General features: G+C 36.4%; 1 protein-coding gene across 1 annotated transcript in view; it reads left to right on the top strand.

Moving 5' to 3' along the window:
- LOC127833663 (glypican-6-like) overlaps nt 1-19060 on the top strand; it is a 102599-nt gene that overhangs the window by 77824 nt on the left and 5715 nt on the right. The window contains exons 5-8 of the mRNA XM_052359063.1: nt 7974-8104; nt 13728-13934; nt 17054-17166; nt 18241-18428. Of these exons, the coding sequence (XP_052215023.1) occupies nt 7974-8104; nt 13728-13934; nt 17054-17166; nt 18241-18428 (639 nt within the window). The remainder of the gene's footprint in view (nt 1-7973; nt 8105-13727; nt 13935-17053; nt 17167-18240; nt 18429-19060) is intronic.

A 19060-nucleotide genomic window follows, 5' to 3' on the forward strand; every position in this document is an offset into this window, starting at 1 on the left:
TTAACTAATCCAATGGTTATTAAAGGAGATTAATCAGTTAACTAATCCAATGGTTATTAAAGAAGATTAATCAGAGGAGGAAATAATAATACAAGTAGAATGACAAACTGACACAATTAATAAACCAGACAAAATCAAAATGTTACAAAATTGTGCTGTTAGTAATTAATAAAATCCTAATATCTAGAAACAATTCTAAGCTCTAAATTATCTTGAAAAATAAACATTAATTTTGATAGTCATGGTCAATAAGAAAACATGGTGGTTTTCCATGCCGGCTTAAATGACCCATGTACTAGGCAGTTTGCAGTGAGCTTTGATAGCCATAAACAGCTGATATGGAATGCCTACATGTCAAGTGTTTAGGAGAAATTAATCATCTTCCAAATACTGAAGATAAGATGAGATGATGGGAGAGATGAAATGCTGATGGAATATAGAGTGATGACTGAGTACATTTGGCAATGAGGTATATCATGATGATGTATTTTTAATGTGTAGGCTTAGGCTGCCTCTTTAGCATAATAACTAAATTATTTATAATTCGCCCCCTTGGTGCAAAAAGGTACCATGTGGCATTGAAATTAGAAGGCATATGCTACCTTTTTGCACCAATAGGGCAATATGTTTTCATCATACAGTCATATTTCAGTTATCCTTTGCATAATGATAAGACCCTGACTTTATACCATTTTATGACTCTAGATCTGAAGGCTAACTTTATAGACTGATTTAAATTAATGTGTGTATAATAAGACTTAAGTATATAGTTTATCTAAGGGCTTACAAATGTATATATAAATATTACTGAATATAAGAAAATATTTAATAAGCATACATGCTTACAAATTGATGTAAATATAAATCACTGTAGGGACTAGCTTAACCTGACAATGCTTCTTATAGTATGATTGTGTACATTTATTATAAAACTTGCTCTCAATAAATGGCTCATTGAGGCCTCTCAAAAACCAGACCCCTGTGAAATGGAAAATTAATGGAAATGTTCAGCAGTTGTCAATTGTAATTATGACCAAGACCTGCAAGCATCTGACATAGTGCCTATATCAATAGACTGTGCCCAACAGATGGAAGTTGACCCTTGAACTTATCTGATCCAGTGTTAGTATTCAAATCATGGGCTGTCTTCTGTTCCCTCAGTCTCCAGGGATCTCCGAATTGTATTTGAACTCCTGGACTCTTTGACCATATATTCACCCTTTGGTTCTTCAACCCAGTACTTGACACATGAAATAACTGGAACATTCTGCTGCATTTGTTTGGCTCCCTCAAAGTCAGCAGTATTAAACTTTGCATTTTATTTTGAACAGGTGACTTTGATTTTGAACTTCAGTTGATTCTTACAAAGTTTTCATCTCAATCGCTTCTGTGAGCATATCATCAGTCCTTGTCCCTGTTAAAAGTTAGATACATTAATATAAGGAAATATTTCTATTAACAGTGTATTGATCATAAACTAGAAAAAATAATAGTTTGTGTGAGTATCAACGTTTCCCATTAATTAGTTATTTATCAAATACATTTCTGAATAAATAAGAAATTATAAATAAATATTCTCTACCGATAAAAACGTCTTGTTCACAAAATATTATTTTCTAAATATTTATGAATGTCTCCCAATTTAATAGCGAAAACAATTGCAAAACATATTAGTTTCTAGCCTATGTTTTTTTTTTCTTTCTTGGATGTTTTTATTGACAATTTATTCCTGATTTCCCATCCCTTACCATAGACACACATTGGTTTCCTAGATCAGATTGATTATTTTCTCCATTGGATCCCCTGGCTTGCCTTGACTCTGGTTTTCCAAACACCACAACTGCCTCTCTACCTGTATGGGTTGGCATAGTAACCAGGAAGTGAGCAATTTGCTTTTTAGCTTCTGGTTTAATTTACCTGGTGAACAATTGCCTGAGAAGGGTCTGTAACTTTCAGAAATGGTTGGTAATTAAGTGTTTGCAGTTTGGTACATGTTTAAGTGCTGTTCAGATTCCGCAAACAGGCCTGGCATTCTTCTAGCAATCATATTTGCCTTGTTCTGAGAAAACTGGGCTTAATGCATGTGCTTGAAGTGTCATCCCAGATTAGCCTTTGCACTCTGCACAGGCTAATCTGGGACGACACTTTCCCCCTGAACTTGATGATCGGTAAGGAGGGACTTCATTGAAACTAAAAATACCATTAAGGCGAAAAGTGTCGTCCCTGATAAGCCTGTGCACACTGCACAGGCTAATCTGGGACGACACTTTACGCACATGCATTAAGCCCAGTTTTTTCAGAACGCTGCTCATATTTGCGCTATGATCCAAAAAAAGGAGGCTTAATGCATGTGCAATCTGTACAGTGTAATCAGGGACAAGACTTACCGTATAGCCTGGATTTTCTGTAAGAAGAGACTTCCTTGAACCCTGTACCACTTACATACGTATTTGTATGCATTTGTAGACACTTGAAAAATTGTATGTTATCTAAGACCCTTCTTACTAGATTCAAGTGGTTAGGGCTTCCATTTCCAATCCTTAGATACTGATGAGTAGCAAACAGCATTAAAGCTGAACAGACTGCGAGTTACTCACAGGCTGTTCTGGTTTTATGCTGGTTGCAAAAGCCATTTTCCCTTTGCTTCTTAAGGGGGAGAGGGTTAATGCATGTGCAATCGGTACAGTCTAACCAGGGACAAGACTTTCCCATAGCCTGGTTTTTGTTTAAGAAGAGACTTCCTTTAAATGAAAAATTCCATAAGAGCAGAAAGTTTACAAGAAACAATCCCTCTCTCTCTCTGAGAACACAGTTCAGAGTTTGATTGTCTCCAGAAGTATTATTAATGAGATGTCATTGCAAAGGAAGCCTATCTTGAATGGCCTGAAAATATCCAGATTGGTTATTATTTCTTAGACATTAAATCTACAAGAACAATTATTGTCTGTGACCTGTAAAATTCTCTTATAAATTCCTCTTAAATATGTAGGTACAAAAAAGGTTTCCATTTTTGTAAATTAAAATACATAAAGTAAGTATTATATTATAAAGGTGAATGAATTTTATACTTGCACGCATTATTTTAGTTATATAACGATAAAGATCTAGTTTCTTCCATTAATCTTGGAAAAAAATCTTAAATAATACTGCTTTATCCTATACTGCTTTATCCTATACTGCTTTATCCTATACTGCTTTATCCTATACTTTTAACATGACCATAATTAATGACACTCGTACTTTTATGGCCGGTATAAAGTTACAACACTTATGTCTTCTTTCATTCTTGCTTTCAAACAGCAAAATATTACTTACTAAAAGCTTGTTCAGCAATTTTCCACTTCACGTGGACACTTGACAGTAATGCAAATTAGTTTTTGGGGTGGGGGGAGTAAAATAGGTGAGGGGAAAATAGCAACAATCACAACTTGTCGAGAACACATTAACTATCAAAAGTGTTGTTAAATCTATGTGAGCGTAAACATCACAAAAAACTGCTACTTTTGTGTCCCGATTTAAATTCAGGACAACTTATCAGGTATATGCAATTTAAAAGGATTAATATGGCGATCTCAGGTTTCAGGTATGGTAATGGTACCCCTGTGTAAAGAAACCTAATCGCTCACCAATGTTAAAAAGCCGCATTTAATTGATATGAATTTGCCATTCATTAAACAGAAGTTGACAGTTTTGAAGGGTTAGGAAATCTTTGTCAGTGGCACCCCTGGACAGGTAGTTACCATAGCGGAATATTTACAATGTTACGGTCATTAACATTAACCCTCTATAATATATTGCTAAATTTATCCCTGTCATTTTTATGCCCCCCTAAGGAGGGCATATAGTGATCGGACTGTCCGTCTGTCCTTCCGTCACACTTTGCGTTAAGGTTTAGAAAAATGCTCATAACTTCTATGTCCCTTCACATAGCAACTTGATATTTGGCAGGCATGTGTATCTCATGGAGCTGCACATTTTGAGTGGTGAACGGTCAAGGTCATCCTTCAAGGTCAAAGGTAAAAAAAACATGTATTAAAGTGGCGCAGTAGGGGGCTTGTGTTTCTGACAAACACATCTCTTGTTTTTCCAACTTTGGTCTCAGTTTTTTGTTTCCTAAACTTAAACACAAGCTCTAAACTTTATTTTTGTCTAAAGTGTAAACAATAAATAGTTTCACTTCACGTACACGTTATATAATAATGCCCCCGAAGGTGGGCATATAGTGATCGCACTGTCTGTCCGTCCTTCCATTCCATCTGTCCGTCACACTTTTGCGTTTAAGTTTCCAAAAGTTCTCATAACTTCTATGTCGCTTCAGATGCAACCTTCATATTTGGTATGTATGTGTATATGGACAAGACCTTTCCATAAACACAAAAACCTTTCATTAGAATTAATGATTAAGTTTCAAATGTCCTTTATTTAAATCAGAAAAATGAGGATCCTCATAAAAATATTTTAAATAACAGGCATAGAAATCATTGCAAATGGATGTGATTACTCAATGCTAGGAAAAAATAACTCAACACTTTAGAAATTGCTTATGTCATAGTTTTTTTAGGAGATAGCTAATATTGATACTTCTGAACTCAGCATATAATGACCTGTCTGTGCATTTGTAAAGAACATTTCAAATTTGACATAACAAGCATAATTTGTATATCTACCCTATTGTCATTGTCGATAATCATCTGCGACTTAACCAATGGCCACCCAATATTAAAAGCATAATCTTGCGGATCTTCAACTTAGAGCAATGTGACAACAAAGCATCCATTTTTCTTCGTGAATTAAATCCAATATCGGAACAAAAGAATGAAGACATGTGTTCATGTTGTACCCCTCATATCTGATGATCCGCTTTTGTGAGCATACACCTGAATTGGAATCATTTCGGACCAAGTGTTTAAAAAGATTTGAACTGATAATTGAAATGTACCCTACACCCCGAGTTGAATCAGCCATAAGACTGGTGGCCTGTTTTACTGTAAATTATTTTGAAGGATGATGTGTTGGGGTTATATGATTTAGTCAATTCCAATTCAGTTTATTAACCCATTTATGCCTAGTTGACTCTCCCATCCTTCTGAATTGGATCACATTTTTGTATATTTAGAATATTTCTTACAGAAATTCCTTTAAGCAAACAGCGCAGACCGTGATGAGACGCTGCATTATGCGGCGTCTCATCAGGGTCTACGCTGTTTGCCAAGGCCTTTTTATGTCCCCCACCACTATAGTGGGGGACATATTGTTTTTGCCCAGTCTGTTGGTTTGTTGGTTGGTTGGTTGGTAGGTTTGTTTGGTCAAACTTTATCATTTTGCAATAACTTTTGCAATATTGAAGATAGCAACTTGATATTTGGCATGCATGTGTATCTCATGGAGCTGCACATTTTGAGTGTTGAAAGGTCAAGGTCATCCTTCAAGGTCAAATGTAAAATATATAGCTTCAAAGCGGCGCAAAAGGGGACATAGTGTTTCTGACAAACTCATATCTTGTTTCTAGATGCTTAAGGCATAAATGGGTTAAATAAGTGTGTACAGTTTCTTCTTAAATTTAGCTTGCTATAGTTCAGTTGGAATGGCAGTAGTCAACTGTGTTCACTTCCAAAACTGGATTCAGGTTAATAACATCGTGCAATCTTTCTTGGGCCATTTCCCACTTACCTCAGACAGGACAGTTGTCATGGACTGGACTAAGTATTTGAACAGAGTACTTTCTATTACCAATTAGATTGACTTGTAAAAAGTTTCAGCAGGTTTGCTGACTGCCTTTATATCATTTTATGTACTGATACACTTTGGTTGATACAATCCAAATAAACAAAACAGATCATAAGAGAGGAAAAATTGTGAGTGAAGTGATGACTTGAGTTTTTGATGCATATAATTTACTGGAAATCAACACTGCATGGGGGGTGAGCCAAGCTGTATACCAGTCAGTCTGGGCCTAGGTCCAGTCTGTGTTCAGGTTACATTCAACTGTAAGCCATCTTCTTGTGTCATTGTATGGAGAATTTCTCCAGTTACCAGCTCAGATTCATTGCATTAAATGAGGCAGAATAGCCCATAGAAACTATAAACAGCTTATTGGTAATTAGGTCTTTGTGGTAAATAGTACACTTGGGTTCTTAATTATTCTTTTGGTTCATTTGATCCCTTTGGAGGCATATGATATATATGATAGGTGGTCTGTAAAATATTGCCTCCGTATATTTACTTTAAAAGAAAATAAAATGAAACAAAGCATTATTTACTTGTTGTCATGTAAGCTTTCTGTTTGTCCAATTTGTAGTTGCTGTAATTATTGTGTCAAACATAAACACTCCAAAACATTGCTAGATCGCTAGTTTTTAAAACAAGAATGGTAGGTAGGTTAAAACACTACAAAACCTGCCACTTGCAATGATCAAAGAACACAAACCTTTCTGATGTATTTAGTTTCAATGATAAACCTAGATTGCTTAATGAACTTTGGTGCTGGATTAATACGAGTCATGTTCTGAGAAAACTGGGAATATTGCATGTGTGTATAGTGTCGTCCCAGATTAGCCTGTGCAGTCTGCACAGGCTAATCAGGGATGACACTTTCCGCCTAAATAGGATTTTTGCTAAGAAAAGGAATGTCATAAAAGTGGAAAGTGTCGTCTCTGATTAGCCTGTGTGGAATGCACAGGCTAATCTGGGACGACACTTTTCGCACATGCATTATACCCAGTTTTCTCAAAACACGACTCATATTTTCAAACCCGGAAAAGGCACTGCATGGTTGGTCGAGTATTTACAAAATTTAGCTCGTCCAACCTTGAACTTAGCTACCAAATTTATGCGGACAAGATGCCTACATTGTTATAATGAGGCTTGTCATAATTTGTATTCAGTCATTCATAAACAGGCATGAGATTTATATCTGGTATTTTAGCAATGTAATTTGCAATGTATAACTTAAACAATGGAAAGCTGAGTGTGAATTGTTCACTTGTCAAGACAATGACATGTCCTTGTTTAGAATTAGTGGAACACTTCTGGCCAGGATATATTCAACAAAGTGGTATGACTCAATTGGAAAAAAACCCATATACTTGTGTAAAACAATGGATACTTTAACTACTTGATGGTTATAATTGAGTCATTTAAGTATGGAGAAAATTGTTAACAAATTCTGAAGTAATTGTTTGTACTGAAACAAATGACCATGAATATGTTCATCAGATAGTTAATTGTATTGGGCCAGCAATTTGTTTCCTTCTTAATAAAGTACCGAAAAATGTCACTTTCCCAATGAGGAAGAAAATAACTAAAAATGTGCGAAAATGGGTATTATGTTATATAAAGCCAGCTCAGCTCCATACAAGCCTGTGCATTAGCTATTAACCATTTGCATGCTGGGAAATTTATCGTCTGCTAAAATGTCTTCTGCTGAATTTCTAAAATTAGCATTTTCTTTGATTTTTTTTCAAAGAATACTTTCAGAATAGCAAACAGTTTGGATCCTGATGAGACGCCACGTTCTGTGGCGTCTCATCTGGATCCAAACTGTTTGCAAAGGCCTTCGAAATTCGGTTCCAGCACTCAAAGGGTTAAGTGATGCAAGGTTTTCTTGTCTCACCATTTGTAGTCCCATAGAAAGTTATATTAAATTTCAGACCTTTCTTACTAGATTCAAGTTGTTAAGGCTTCATTTCCAAACCTTATACACTGATGAGCAGCAAACAGCATAAAACCTGAACAGACTGTGAGTTACTCGCAGACTGTTCTGGTTTTATGTTGTTTGCAAAAGCCTTTTTCACTTTGCTTCTTATTGGGGAAAGGGTTAATCAATTGTGCAGTCAGGTATATCTGGGGCTTGTACTGATCTGGTATGTCCCCAGGCTATATATCTCGACTCAAGTCGAGAGCTACGGTGTCCGCTTTAAAGTCACGCAAGGTTTTGTGGTCTCATACAGTCAAAAATGATTATCTGTTGACAGAGGCCCTGAAGCTGGTAGCCCAGAGACTGGAGGGTCCGTTCAACATCGAGACGGTCGTGGACCCTATCGACGTGAAGATCTCGGAGGCAATCATGAACTTCCAGGAGCATGGGGCCACAGTCAGTGATAATGTACGTGATATCTCTGTAGTGTCATTATGTACGTGATATCTCTGTAGTGTCATTATGTACATGATATCTATGTAGTGTAATTATGTACATGATATCTCTGTAGTGTCATTATGTACATGATATCTATGTAGTGTCATTATGTACGTGATATCTCTGTATTGTCATTATGTACATGATATCTATGTAGTGTCATAATGTACGTGATATCTCTGTAGTATCATTATGTACATGATATCTATGTTGTGTCATTATGTACGTGATATCTCTGTAGTGTCATTATGTACATGATATCTATGTAGTGTAATTATGTACATGATATCTCTGTTGTGTCATTATGTACATGATATCTCTGTAGTGTCATTATGTACATGATATCTATGTAGTGTCATTATGTACATGATATCTCTGTTGTGTCATTATGTACATGATATCTATGTAGTGTCATTATGTACATGATATCTCTGTAGTGTCATTATGTACATGATATCTATGTAATGTCATTATGTATGTGATATCTCTGTAGTGTCATTATGTACATGATATCTATGTAGTGTCATTATGTATGTGATATCTCTGTAGTGTTGTAATGTATGTGATATTTCTGTAGTGTTGTAATGTATGTAATAGTGTCATTATGTACATGGTATCTATGTAGTGTCATTATGTACATGATATCTCTGTAGTATTATAATGAACATGATATCTCTGTAGTGTTATAATGAACATGATATCTCTGTAGTGTAATAATGTACATGATATCTCTAAAGTGTTGTAATGTATATGATAATATCTGTAGTGTTATAATGTATGTGATATCTCTGTAGTGTTGTAATGTATGTGATATCTCTGTAGTGTTGTAATGTATTTGATATCTCTGTCGTGTTGTAATGTATGTAATAGTGTCATTATGTACATGATATCTCTGTAGTATTATAATGAACATGATATCTCTGTAGTGTAATAATGAACATGATATCTCTGTAGTGTTATAATGGATATGATATCTCTATAGTGTTGTAATGTATGTGATATCTCTGTTGTGTTCTAATGTATGTGATATCTCTGAAGTGTTATAAGGTACATGATATCTCTATAGTGTTGTAATGTATGCGATAATATCTGTAGTGTTATAATGTACATGATATCTCTGTAGTGTTATAATGTATGTCTGCTAATCTGGGACAACACTTTACACTCATGCATTAACACCCATTATCTCAGAGCATGGCTCATTATAAACTTATTCTCACAACACCCAATCCCTCAGCAAAAAAACAAAAAATATAAAAAAAATAGATTTTTGCTGAAAGACTGTTACTGCAAATTCCTCAGCCCTTGCCACAAAAATGAACTTGAAGAATTTGGATTTAATGTATTTTCAAGAATCTTCTGTGGTAATTTGTTTTGCAATTTTCTCTGCTCCTAAACCCATTTAAGTTTGCTGTAGAGCGAAACTGCAGTGTTATTGGCAGCACATGTCATTTCAATTATGTTTATCTCACAGTTAATCAGTTACCAAGAATGTAGTTGTAGAGGGGCAAGAAATGTGCATAATTTGAGAATCAGAAAGTTGTGTTTTGCTTAGGGGTCACACATCAACACATTTCATACACCTTCTTTTTATGCCCGCCTTTGAAGAAGAGGGGGTAAATTGCTTTGCTCATGTCGGTCGGTCGGTCGGTAGGTCGGTTGGTCCGTCCGTCCACCAGGTGGTTGTCAGACGATAACTCAAGAACGCTTGGGCCTAGGATCATGAAACTTCATAGGTACATTGATCATGACTTGCAGATGACCCCTATTGATTTTGAGGTCACAAGGTCAAAGGTCAAGGTCACGGTGACCCGAAATAGTAAAATGGTTTCGGGATGATAACTCAAGAACGCATACTCCTAGGATCATGAAACTTCATGGGTAGATTGATCATGACTCGCAGATGACCCCTATTGATTTTGAGGTCACTAGGTCAAAGGTCAAGTTCACGGTGACCCGAAATAGTAAAATGATTTTCGGATGATAATTCAAGAACGCATATGCCTAGGATCATGAAACTTTATAGGTAGATTGCTCATGACTCGCAGATGACCCCTATTGATGTTCAGGTCACTAGGTCAAAGGTCAAGGTCACAGTGACCCGAAATAGTAAAATGATTTTCGGATGATAACTCAAGAACGCATATGCCTAGTTTTGGATTATCAGCACCAGCATTTCTGAAATTTTTAAATAACCTGAACTTCCCTCTTGGAAAAGTGGCCTTTATGCATGTGGTTAAGTGTTGTCCAGATAAGCCTGTGCAGTCATCACAGGCTAATCAGGGACCACACTTTATACTCCACTTTCACCCTAAATTGAATGTTGGCTATGAAAAGAGTTTATTTACCCCCAAAATACAAAAAAGCGGAAAGTGTCCTCCCTCATTAATCTTGGAAAACACTTTTCGCACATGCATTTAACCCTTTATTCCAAGATAAAGTCTAATATTTTTCACTGGTTAGTGAAAGCTCCCTGAATTAGTGCAAGCACAATCCTGAGCTGAAATATCAGGAGCAACAAAACTGAAATCATGAGTAATATGCAATATTACATTCAAATAAATATTTTCAGGAACATTTTTCCTTAATTATGCAGATTCAACAAAGCCATAAGGGTATGTGATCAGGGGAAACAAAGAGGGGGAAAACAACATCATTACATGTGCATATAATACTCATCCATATTCACTTATAAGATATTAGATTTATCTTTCCCCAAGTGATGCCTTGAAAACTATTCCAATGTTTAAAATTATGCTTCAAGCAGCATTAGCAATGCATTTTCCCCTGCGGCATGGAAATTGATTCTAATCATTAATGGCTTTCAAATTATATAGCACTCTACATTAGATATGTTAGAACTTAAAACAAATGGAACAAATGTTGGTTGTTTGATAAAATGAAATACATGTAACTGGTTTTGGTTTAAGATAGTTTTCTTGATTTAATAGTTTCTTGGAGCAAATCAGAAGCATTTTATTGGTATATTAGTTGTTTATCACACATGTTCTAGAAAAACTAAAATTTCTGCATGTTTTACAATTGTGAACAATTCAGGAGGTTTAAAATGTGGCACCATTGCTAGTTATAGTGTAACACAATTCAGTCCACATAGGCTAAACATCGTTCTTGACTTAAATTTCGTGTTGAAGAGACTTTCTTTAAATGGAAAACTCCATAAAAGCAAAATGAATCGACCCTGATTAGCCTGTGCAGACTGCACACACACTTTGTGCATCATCCAGTTAGCCGGTGCAGACTGCACACACACTTTGTGCATCATCCAGTTAGCCGGTGCAGACTGCACACACACTTTGTGCATCATCCAGTTCTGATTGTCTGGCTGAGGTCTGAAATCTTTTGATTGTATTCAGATGCATTGACAATGTAGCAATCTTGTCCTCCCTACAATTGTCCATCTTTCATGGCACATTGTCAATAAAATCAATTCTGTTAACAATGTGGTACAAAAAGTATATTTCTCCAACGGTCTGGAATATTTAGAGAAATACTTGTGAGTGTTACAAGGTTATTGTTGAATTATATCAACTCCTGCTCAGAAATGTTGTCTTCCTAAATTGAACAATTTAGAATATAGCTGTTTACTTTTAACATAACATACTGGTTTGTGCTGAATTTGCAATAGTCTAGCTAACATAATAAGCTTTCATGTTTGAAGTTCTTGTTTCTTACTATTTAGATCGCAGTCAAACTACAGTTTTCTTTTGTTTAAACTATTTTTACAAGACATTTTAATTTGCATTTTCGGATTTTCCTTGACTTTATTCTGCAATATATTGTTTGTTGCAAGATTGGCTTATTTGTGAGTAATAAAATGCTTTTCCTCCTGTTTTAAAATCATTGCTTTCAGTTAAGTCTACCAGATTTTACTGGTTTGTTAATGACTTAATGCCTTCATTGTTTTATGGCCAGAAGACCTCCAATAATAGCACAAATTATTGCTGGACACTGCAATTTATCCTAATGATGGAGAAATTATAATGATGACCAGTAAAAGCCATTATTAGAGGTTTATAGTGAGGGGAAAGGAATTAGTGTTGTTTGACCTTATCCTTTCTGCAGATTAATATTGCCAGGAAAGGATTTGATAAATCCAGGTTGGTTGGCATAGCAACTTGAGACTGCTAATTTGATGGCCTTACAAGAGTCAAGGGGTCAAGTTGATAATGATGACTCAGTGTTAATGGTCATTTTATGCATTGAAAGTTGTTTGCATGGTTAGATAAAGTTTTTATGATTTCATGGAATAGATTTCACATAACATTAAAGGTATTGTGTTTGTAGAGAAAAAATGCATTATAATTTAGAAAAAAGGAACAACTGTCTGAGAATTATGCAAGTGTGTATCTCATTTTTATGCCCCCCGGGTAGAGTGGCATAAAGCAGTTGAACTGTCCGTCAGTCCGTCTGTCAGTCAGTCCGAAAACTTTAACATTGCCCATAACTTTTGCAATATTGAAGCTAGCAACTTGATATTTGGCATGCATGTGTATCTCATGGAGATGCACATTTTGAGTGGTGAGAAGTCAAGGTCATTCTTCAAGGTCAAAGGTTAAATATATGGCTTCAAAGCGGCGCAGTAGGGGGCATTGTGTTTCTTACAAACACATCTCTTGTTTATGAATGTCTCAAGTTTTCACTACCTATCATCAACTTGTTTCAAAGTGCTGCAGGTTTTCCAACATGTCAGCAACCATCATTGAGGTCAGTGATACTTAAGCGCTCGAAGAGATTTAATTTGAAGAATACTATTAAATCACAGTGTTTTTCTCATGAGGGGTTTCTAGTATAATATATAGTCAGAGTCGCCTGAAAGGTTGTCATTTCAAGTCATCTTGCATGTCTTTCAAACACTGGTCTTGTAAAAAAAGGATAATTGATCTCCATATTGTTTCTCTTAATGGAAATTTCCACCTCTGAGAGACAATCTGGATGTGAGTTATGGGGATTCAGGATGCATAGAACTGCTTGAACTGGGAATTAGTGTCAATTGTACACTTTCAGAGTTTTTTCAGTTGAGATATTGCCTTGCATTTCAATGTCTTCATGGTTGTTGGCTGTGATTCACTTTGATTATACAGTAAGAGGTCATACAAAATTCATGGTACATTACGTTGTTTTCAAATGAACTTGGCATTACCAGGAAGATATTTAAGAGCTCAGATATACAGGCTTATAATAAACATATTAGGTATCCTTTGGGTTCAAAATGTTAAAAAAAGCAATTGCATAGACTTGTAATGCCATTAATTTCTTTGCATATCGTGTATGAGATCTCAATATTGGCTCTTCATAATTATTTTGGAGTCCCAAATATGTTATGGATATGCTTGTTAGAGAGTGATCTCACTTCTACATAGTCTCTCCTAAAATAGTTGAACATTAAAAGGCCATGAAATGGATAAAAAGTGTTCCAAGAAGTCTCTGGCTTTTGACTCTACCTTTAAAACGAATTCCACTGATAGGGTGCTAATCAAATGTCAAGTTTATTATAATGTTTGAAACAACTTTTGAGACTATTACTGTTGTATTATATTTAAACTGTTTACATGTTTGTCCCTCCATTTTCCAGATATTCAAAGGCTGTGGCACACCTAGAAGAAATCCCTCGGACAGTAGTTCGCGCTTCAAGCGTCAAAGTGGAGAATCCGGAACGGACTATTACAGCGGCGCGGACTTCATGAACTTTGGGAACCGGCGGCACGAGACATCCAATGAAAAACCAGCAACAGCGGGGGGAACCAACCTGGATAGACTGGTGCAGGACATTAAAGACAAGGTAGGTTGTATGATGGCTCTGTCTTTTCAAGGCATGGCAGTACAGATTCAGTTATGTTTGTGAAGGTTTCATGGACTCAAAACCTTTACCACTTAGATAATTATGCGCTTTGATGCAGTTGTAGTCCCTTACAAAATCAAATTAAAGACTTTCTTACTAGACTCAAGTTTTAAAGTCGTAGTTTCCAATCCTGCCATACTGATGAGAAACAAACAGCATAAAACTTGAAAAGACTGCGAGTTTCTCGCAGGCTGTTCTGGTTAATGCTGGTTGCATATTGCCATTATCACTTTGTTTTTGAGTAGGAAAGTGTATGAAATGCAATGAACAGAAAGTTTATTTATCGCCAAATACATACATGCAAAAAGGCCAACATTTATATGCATGTGTAAATGTTACAATAACAATATGTGATAGTGAAAACATACAATGGAATTTTATGCATTTTATACATATGGGATAAAGTAATAATCTGAACTATTGGTTAAGGGTATATTGTCCCCTATTGGTGAAACCGGAGGGGGCTTATGGTTTGCTATCCGTCTGTCAGTCAGTCAGTCAGTCAGTCAGTCAGTCAGTCAGTCAGTCAGTCAGTCAGTCAGTCAGTCAGTCAGTCAGTCAGTCAGTCAGTCAGTCAGTCTGTCTGTCTGTCTATCACACTTTTCTGGATCATGCGATAACTTTAAAAGTTGTTCATATTTTTTTATGAAACTTGAAACATGGATAGATGGCAATATGGAGATTATGCACGTCATTTCATTTTGTTCCTACATCAAGAATTTCGGTTGCTATGGCAACAAATAAAGATTATAAAAATCTGACAATGGTGGAGTTTCAACGGTAGGGGACAATATTGCTTGGCAATCTCTTGTTTCCCATATGCAACTGGTGCAGAAATGTTTACTTACAGTTTAATTTTCACCTGCAGTGTTTGGTTTTTCACCATTTTTGAAATGGGGCCATGTCCCATTGGATTGGGAAAATTCGCTGCATTTTGACAAAAATTGGGAAATTAATGTTTTGCTTATAAATGCTTCAAAATTGAGAATGAAAGTGTTTTAAGTTTTATATTTACTAAGGTGTAACATGTAGAGTTGGAGATTAACTAAATGTTGGGATCTAAAAAAAGACAAATAAAACAAAAACGGCCCTGATTTTGAACAAAAAATACTGAGTTGGATGTTGTTGTTTCTGTTACCCAAATTTGTTGTGATATTTTTCCCTTAATCCTTAGACTTTATCCCTACCTATAGGGCTCAATAAAAACCAATTTCAACAAAAATCACATGTTTGATGTATGTTATTATCTTATGTGTTGTAAAGATGGGGAATTTTTCTGATGGAAAACTGTGTTTGCACTTTACGATTTCTAGTTACACCTTGGCATTGCATATAAAACAGATTTTGATTAATAACATGTTTCAACCTGCATGTCTATTAAGAACACATTCAGTTGATAACCAACATGTTGAAAAGTATGTTTTGCTTATATGTTATCATGTTCGATGTGTCTTGTCTGGTTAGCTGTTAAAATGCCATGAATATTAAATTCATTTGAGGCAGAACGAAACAAGTAAGGAATCCTTGGACTCGTGATCGCTTAATAAAGAAAAAGTTGTGCTCATTAATAATCATCATTATAATGATGTACATGTATCAGACAGGGTTGATGCAATTTTCTTATAAATGCTGTCATGCCTTTTATAATATACACATTTGTTGTCTTTTTTTGTGTCATAATATGAAAATATTTTGTCTTTGTTACTTCTGTCATTGGTCAATTTAAGGATTTGTATCCAAAGAAAGTGCTTGTAACGTTCTTAAAATGAAGTAATTTTACAATCAAAAACATGTAAAAAAGTTACAAATGATGGTCTTGGCTGTATACCATTGAAAACAATGAACACAGCAGGACATAATCATACATGCCATACGTCCCGGATTGTCCGGGACAGTCCCGGAAATGAAGAACTTGTCCCGCTGTCCCGGAAATCTGTCAAATGTCCCGGAATTTACAAAATCCATATATACATGTACCTTTTCTTAGGCTTAACTGCACCTCGAATCTGTGTATATCTGCAGCGTCTCCATGACAATGCCTACCCGAATAGGCAGACTACGCTACGTGTCAAAATCGATCAATTAACAGGGGTCCTGTTATCATTTCGATTGTCTCACGTTCGCGGTCAAACCGAAAAGGCGGCATTGTTTAATGTGGTTGTTAATTAACTTTAATCTACTACGTCATTATTTCCCGCTGCGCAAGGGCAAAGGATAGTTGTTCACACATCTGAAGTCCAACATTGCTGAGTGAATAAAGGCGTATCAACAACTACGCGTTACACACCAGTCTTAATAACAATAACGCAGTGACGTCCCCATCTATGTTAAGAACGCTTACACTGAAAACACGTGGCTTGTATCTAGTAACGGAAGTAGTAATGTTTAATTTGACGTTAATAGATCAAGTGTATTTCGGATAGGCTTTCGAACTATTGCAATTAACGATGCGAAACAAAAAAAAACGTATCAAAATGCATATGTCTATAAATATTGCTACATTTTATACATGTCCCGGAAAATCGGCAAAAGTCCCGGACAATTTAACTCAATGTCCCGGAATTGGTCTGAAAAATTATGGCATGTATGACGTAATTAACAGTTCAACTGAGCCGTGCTCTATTAAAGCTTGGCTTAATGCAGGAGTGTAAAGTGTCTTCCCAGACTTGCCTGTGCAGACCACACAGGCTAATTGGGGACGACACTTTCCGCCTAGACTGGATTTTGGTTTATATGAGACTTCCTTTATACAAAAACTTCCATAAGAGGGGAAAGTGTTGTTCCTGGTTGGTCTGTGTTGACTGCACAGGCTAACCTGGGATGACACTGTACATACATGCATCAAGCCTTGTTTTCTCAGAGCAAGTTACTTGCATTCTTTTGTTATTGGTAAATTGAAGAATACATCCAATAAAAATGCTTAAAACTTGTTCACAAGAATTTAAAAACATTCTAATGGAATATGGTTGGATATGGCTGTATAACATGGACAATAATGAATACAGGATAGGATAAACATCAGTTCATCTAGTCACATTTATCTTATTCTGATGTTTCAGACGGAGCAAGCCAAGAACTTCTGGATCCAACTGCCGTACCTGATCTGTAACGGGGAGGTGGCGGCGACCCAGGGACAGGATGACGACTGCTGGAACGGGAAGGACAGATCCAGGTGAGACAGCACTAGTGGCTTACATAGTGTAGTGTAGCCATGGTGTCCATTGTGTAGTGTAGTCGAGGTAATATCACACTTGTGGTTTTCCATAGTGGTGTGTAGCCAAGGTAATACAGCACTCCTGGCTTCCATAGTGCAGTGTCGCCGAGTTAATATAGCACTTGTGATTTTCATACTGTAGTGTAGTCATCACCTGGGAGTGATGAACAAATGTGCGTAGACTTTCGTCCTGGATCAGCCTTTCAGCATACAGTCTGATAAAGGTATGAAGGGACTTTCTTGAAATGCAGAATACAATGGCCATATGAGCTGCGTCCGTCGTAAATGGGCATTAGGACATACCCAAATAGCTCAGCATTGTAGTTTCAGATTTGCAATCATACTCTCGGATGAGCCGGCATAATGTCCGGTGATTAGAAATAAAAAACTTGTATGACTTTATAGCTATTTAAGCAGCCTGGTACGGACCTTCACTGTCCTCATATGACATAAAAACCATTCTGCACATATATAGGGGAGATTTCCAGCTGGAGTATGCTGTTGGAACTGCACAGTTTGATCTGGCAGGTCATTTTTAGCATACTGTGAGTAAACGGTTAGGTATTGAAACTCCCTTGGAAGGAAAAAACGAGTAGGAATTGGTGTCTGAGGTTGGATGTTGAAACTGTAGGTATTGATCCTGGATGTCATATAAGCCATGTTATAGGTAAGCTGGGTACAATGCATGTGCGTGAAGTGCCATCCAAAATTAGCCTGTGCATTCCGCTTGTATAGTATTATACCTTTGAGGAGGTCTCTACTTAGCAAAATTTTCAGTTAACTCTTGTTGTCCCTGATTAGCCTCTGCAGACTGCGCAGGCTTATTTGGGTTGACACTACGCTTATGCTTTAAGTCTTGTTTTCATAGAGACAGGCTGATATTCATAAGAAAGTATTTCACACATTTTACTCCTGGTTGGCTCAATGCCTGATTACAAATCCAAGAATCAAACATTTATTTCCCAGCCTGGCCATATAACTTGTGTGGGGATTGGATATAAATTAGGTATGTACATTCTCTCTTCGCTGCAGGTACGTTCACATGGTACAGAAGGACGGGCGTATCTACCAGGCCAATAACCCCGAGGTGACAGTGGATGTCCAGGAGGACAATGGTATCGTGTCCGTGCAGATCTACAACCTCAAGCTGATCACTACCAAGCTGCACCATGCCTACAACGGCATTGACGTCGAGTGGACCCCAACTACACAGATACAAGGTATGTGGAGTTTGTTTGTGTTTTTGTTCCCAAACACATTTTATTTCAAGACTGCAAACACTTATATATATATAATACGAAAACCAACATAATAATGTTATGTAATTAGAGATAAAAAAGATGTATAATATGCAATACATCTTTAGTTGCCCATTAAGAAGATGTCAATGACAAATGTCATAAGTGAAATTTAGGTTAGCAAAGTGGAAATTGTTTTTACATTTAAGTATGTGTAGTTAGCGATATTGCTAGGATGTAAACTTGTGTCATATTGATTAACTACATAGTTATTGGCCTTCTTTCAGCACATGCCCCTTTGCTCACTGTGTATATGGAAAAATGTTATCAATAAAATATTATCTTGTCTTTCTTTAACCCCCAGCTTATCTGGGATGACACTTTCTGCCTAAACTGGATGTTTGCTCAGAAGAGGCTTCCTTTTAGTGAAAATAAAATGAAAATGGAAACTGTCATCACTGATTAACCCTTTGCATGCTGGGTAATTTGTCTTCTGCTAAAATGTCGTCTGCTGAATTTCTAAAATTAGCATTTTCTTCAATTTTTTTCAAAGAATACTATCAGAATAGCAAACAGTTTGGATCCTGATGAGACGCCACGTTCTGTGGCGTCTC

This window comes from Dreissena polymorpha, chromosome 6 (assembly GCF_020536995.1).
Source record: "Dreissena polymorpha isolate Duluth1 chromosome 6, UMN_Dpol_1.0, whole genome shotgun sequence".
NCBI classification, from domain to species: Eukaryota; Metazoa; Mollusca; class Bivalvia; order Myida; family Dreissenidae; genus Dreissena; species Dreissena polymorpha.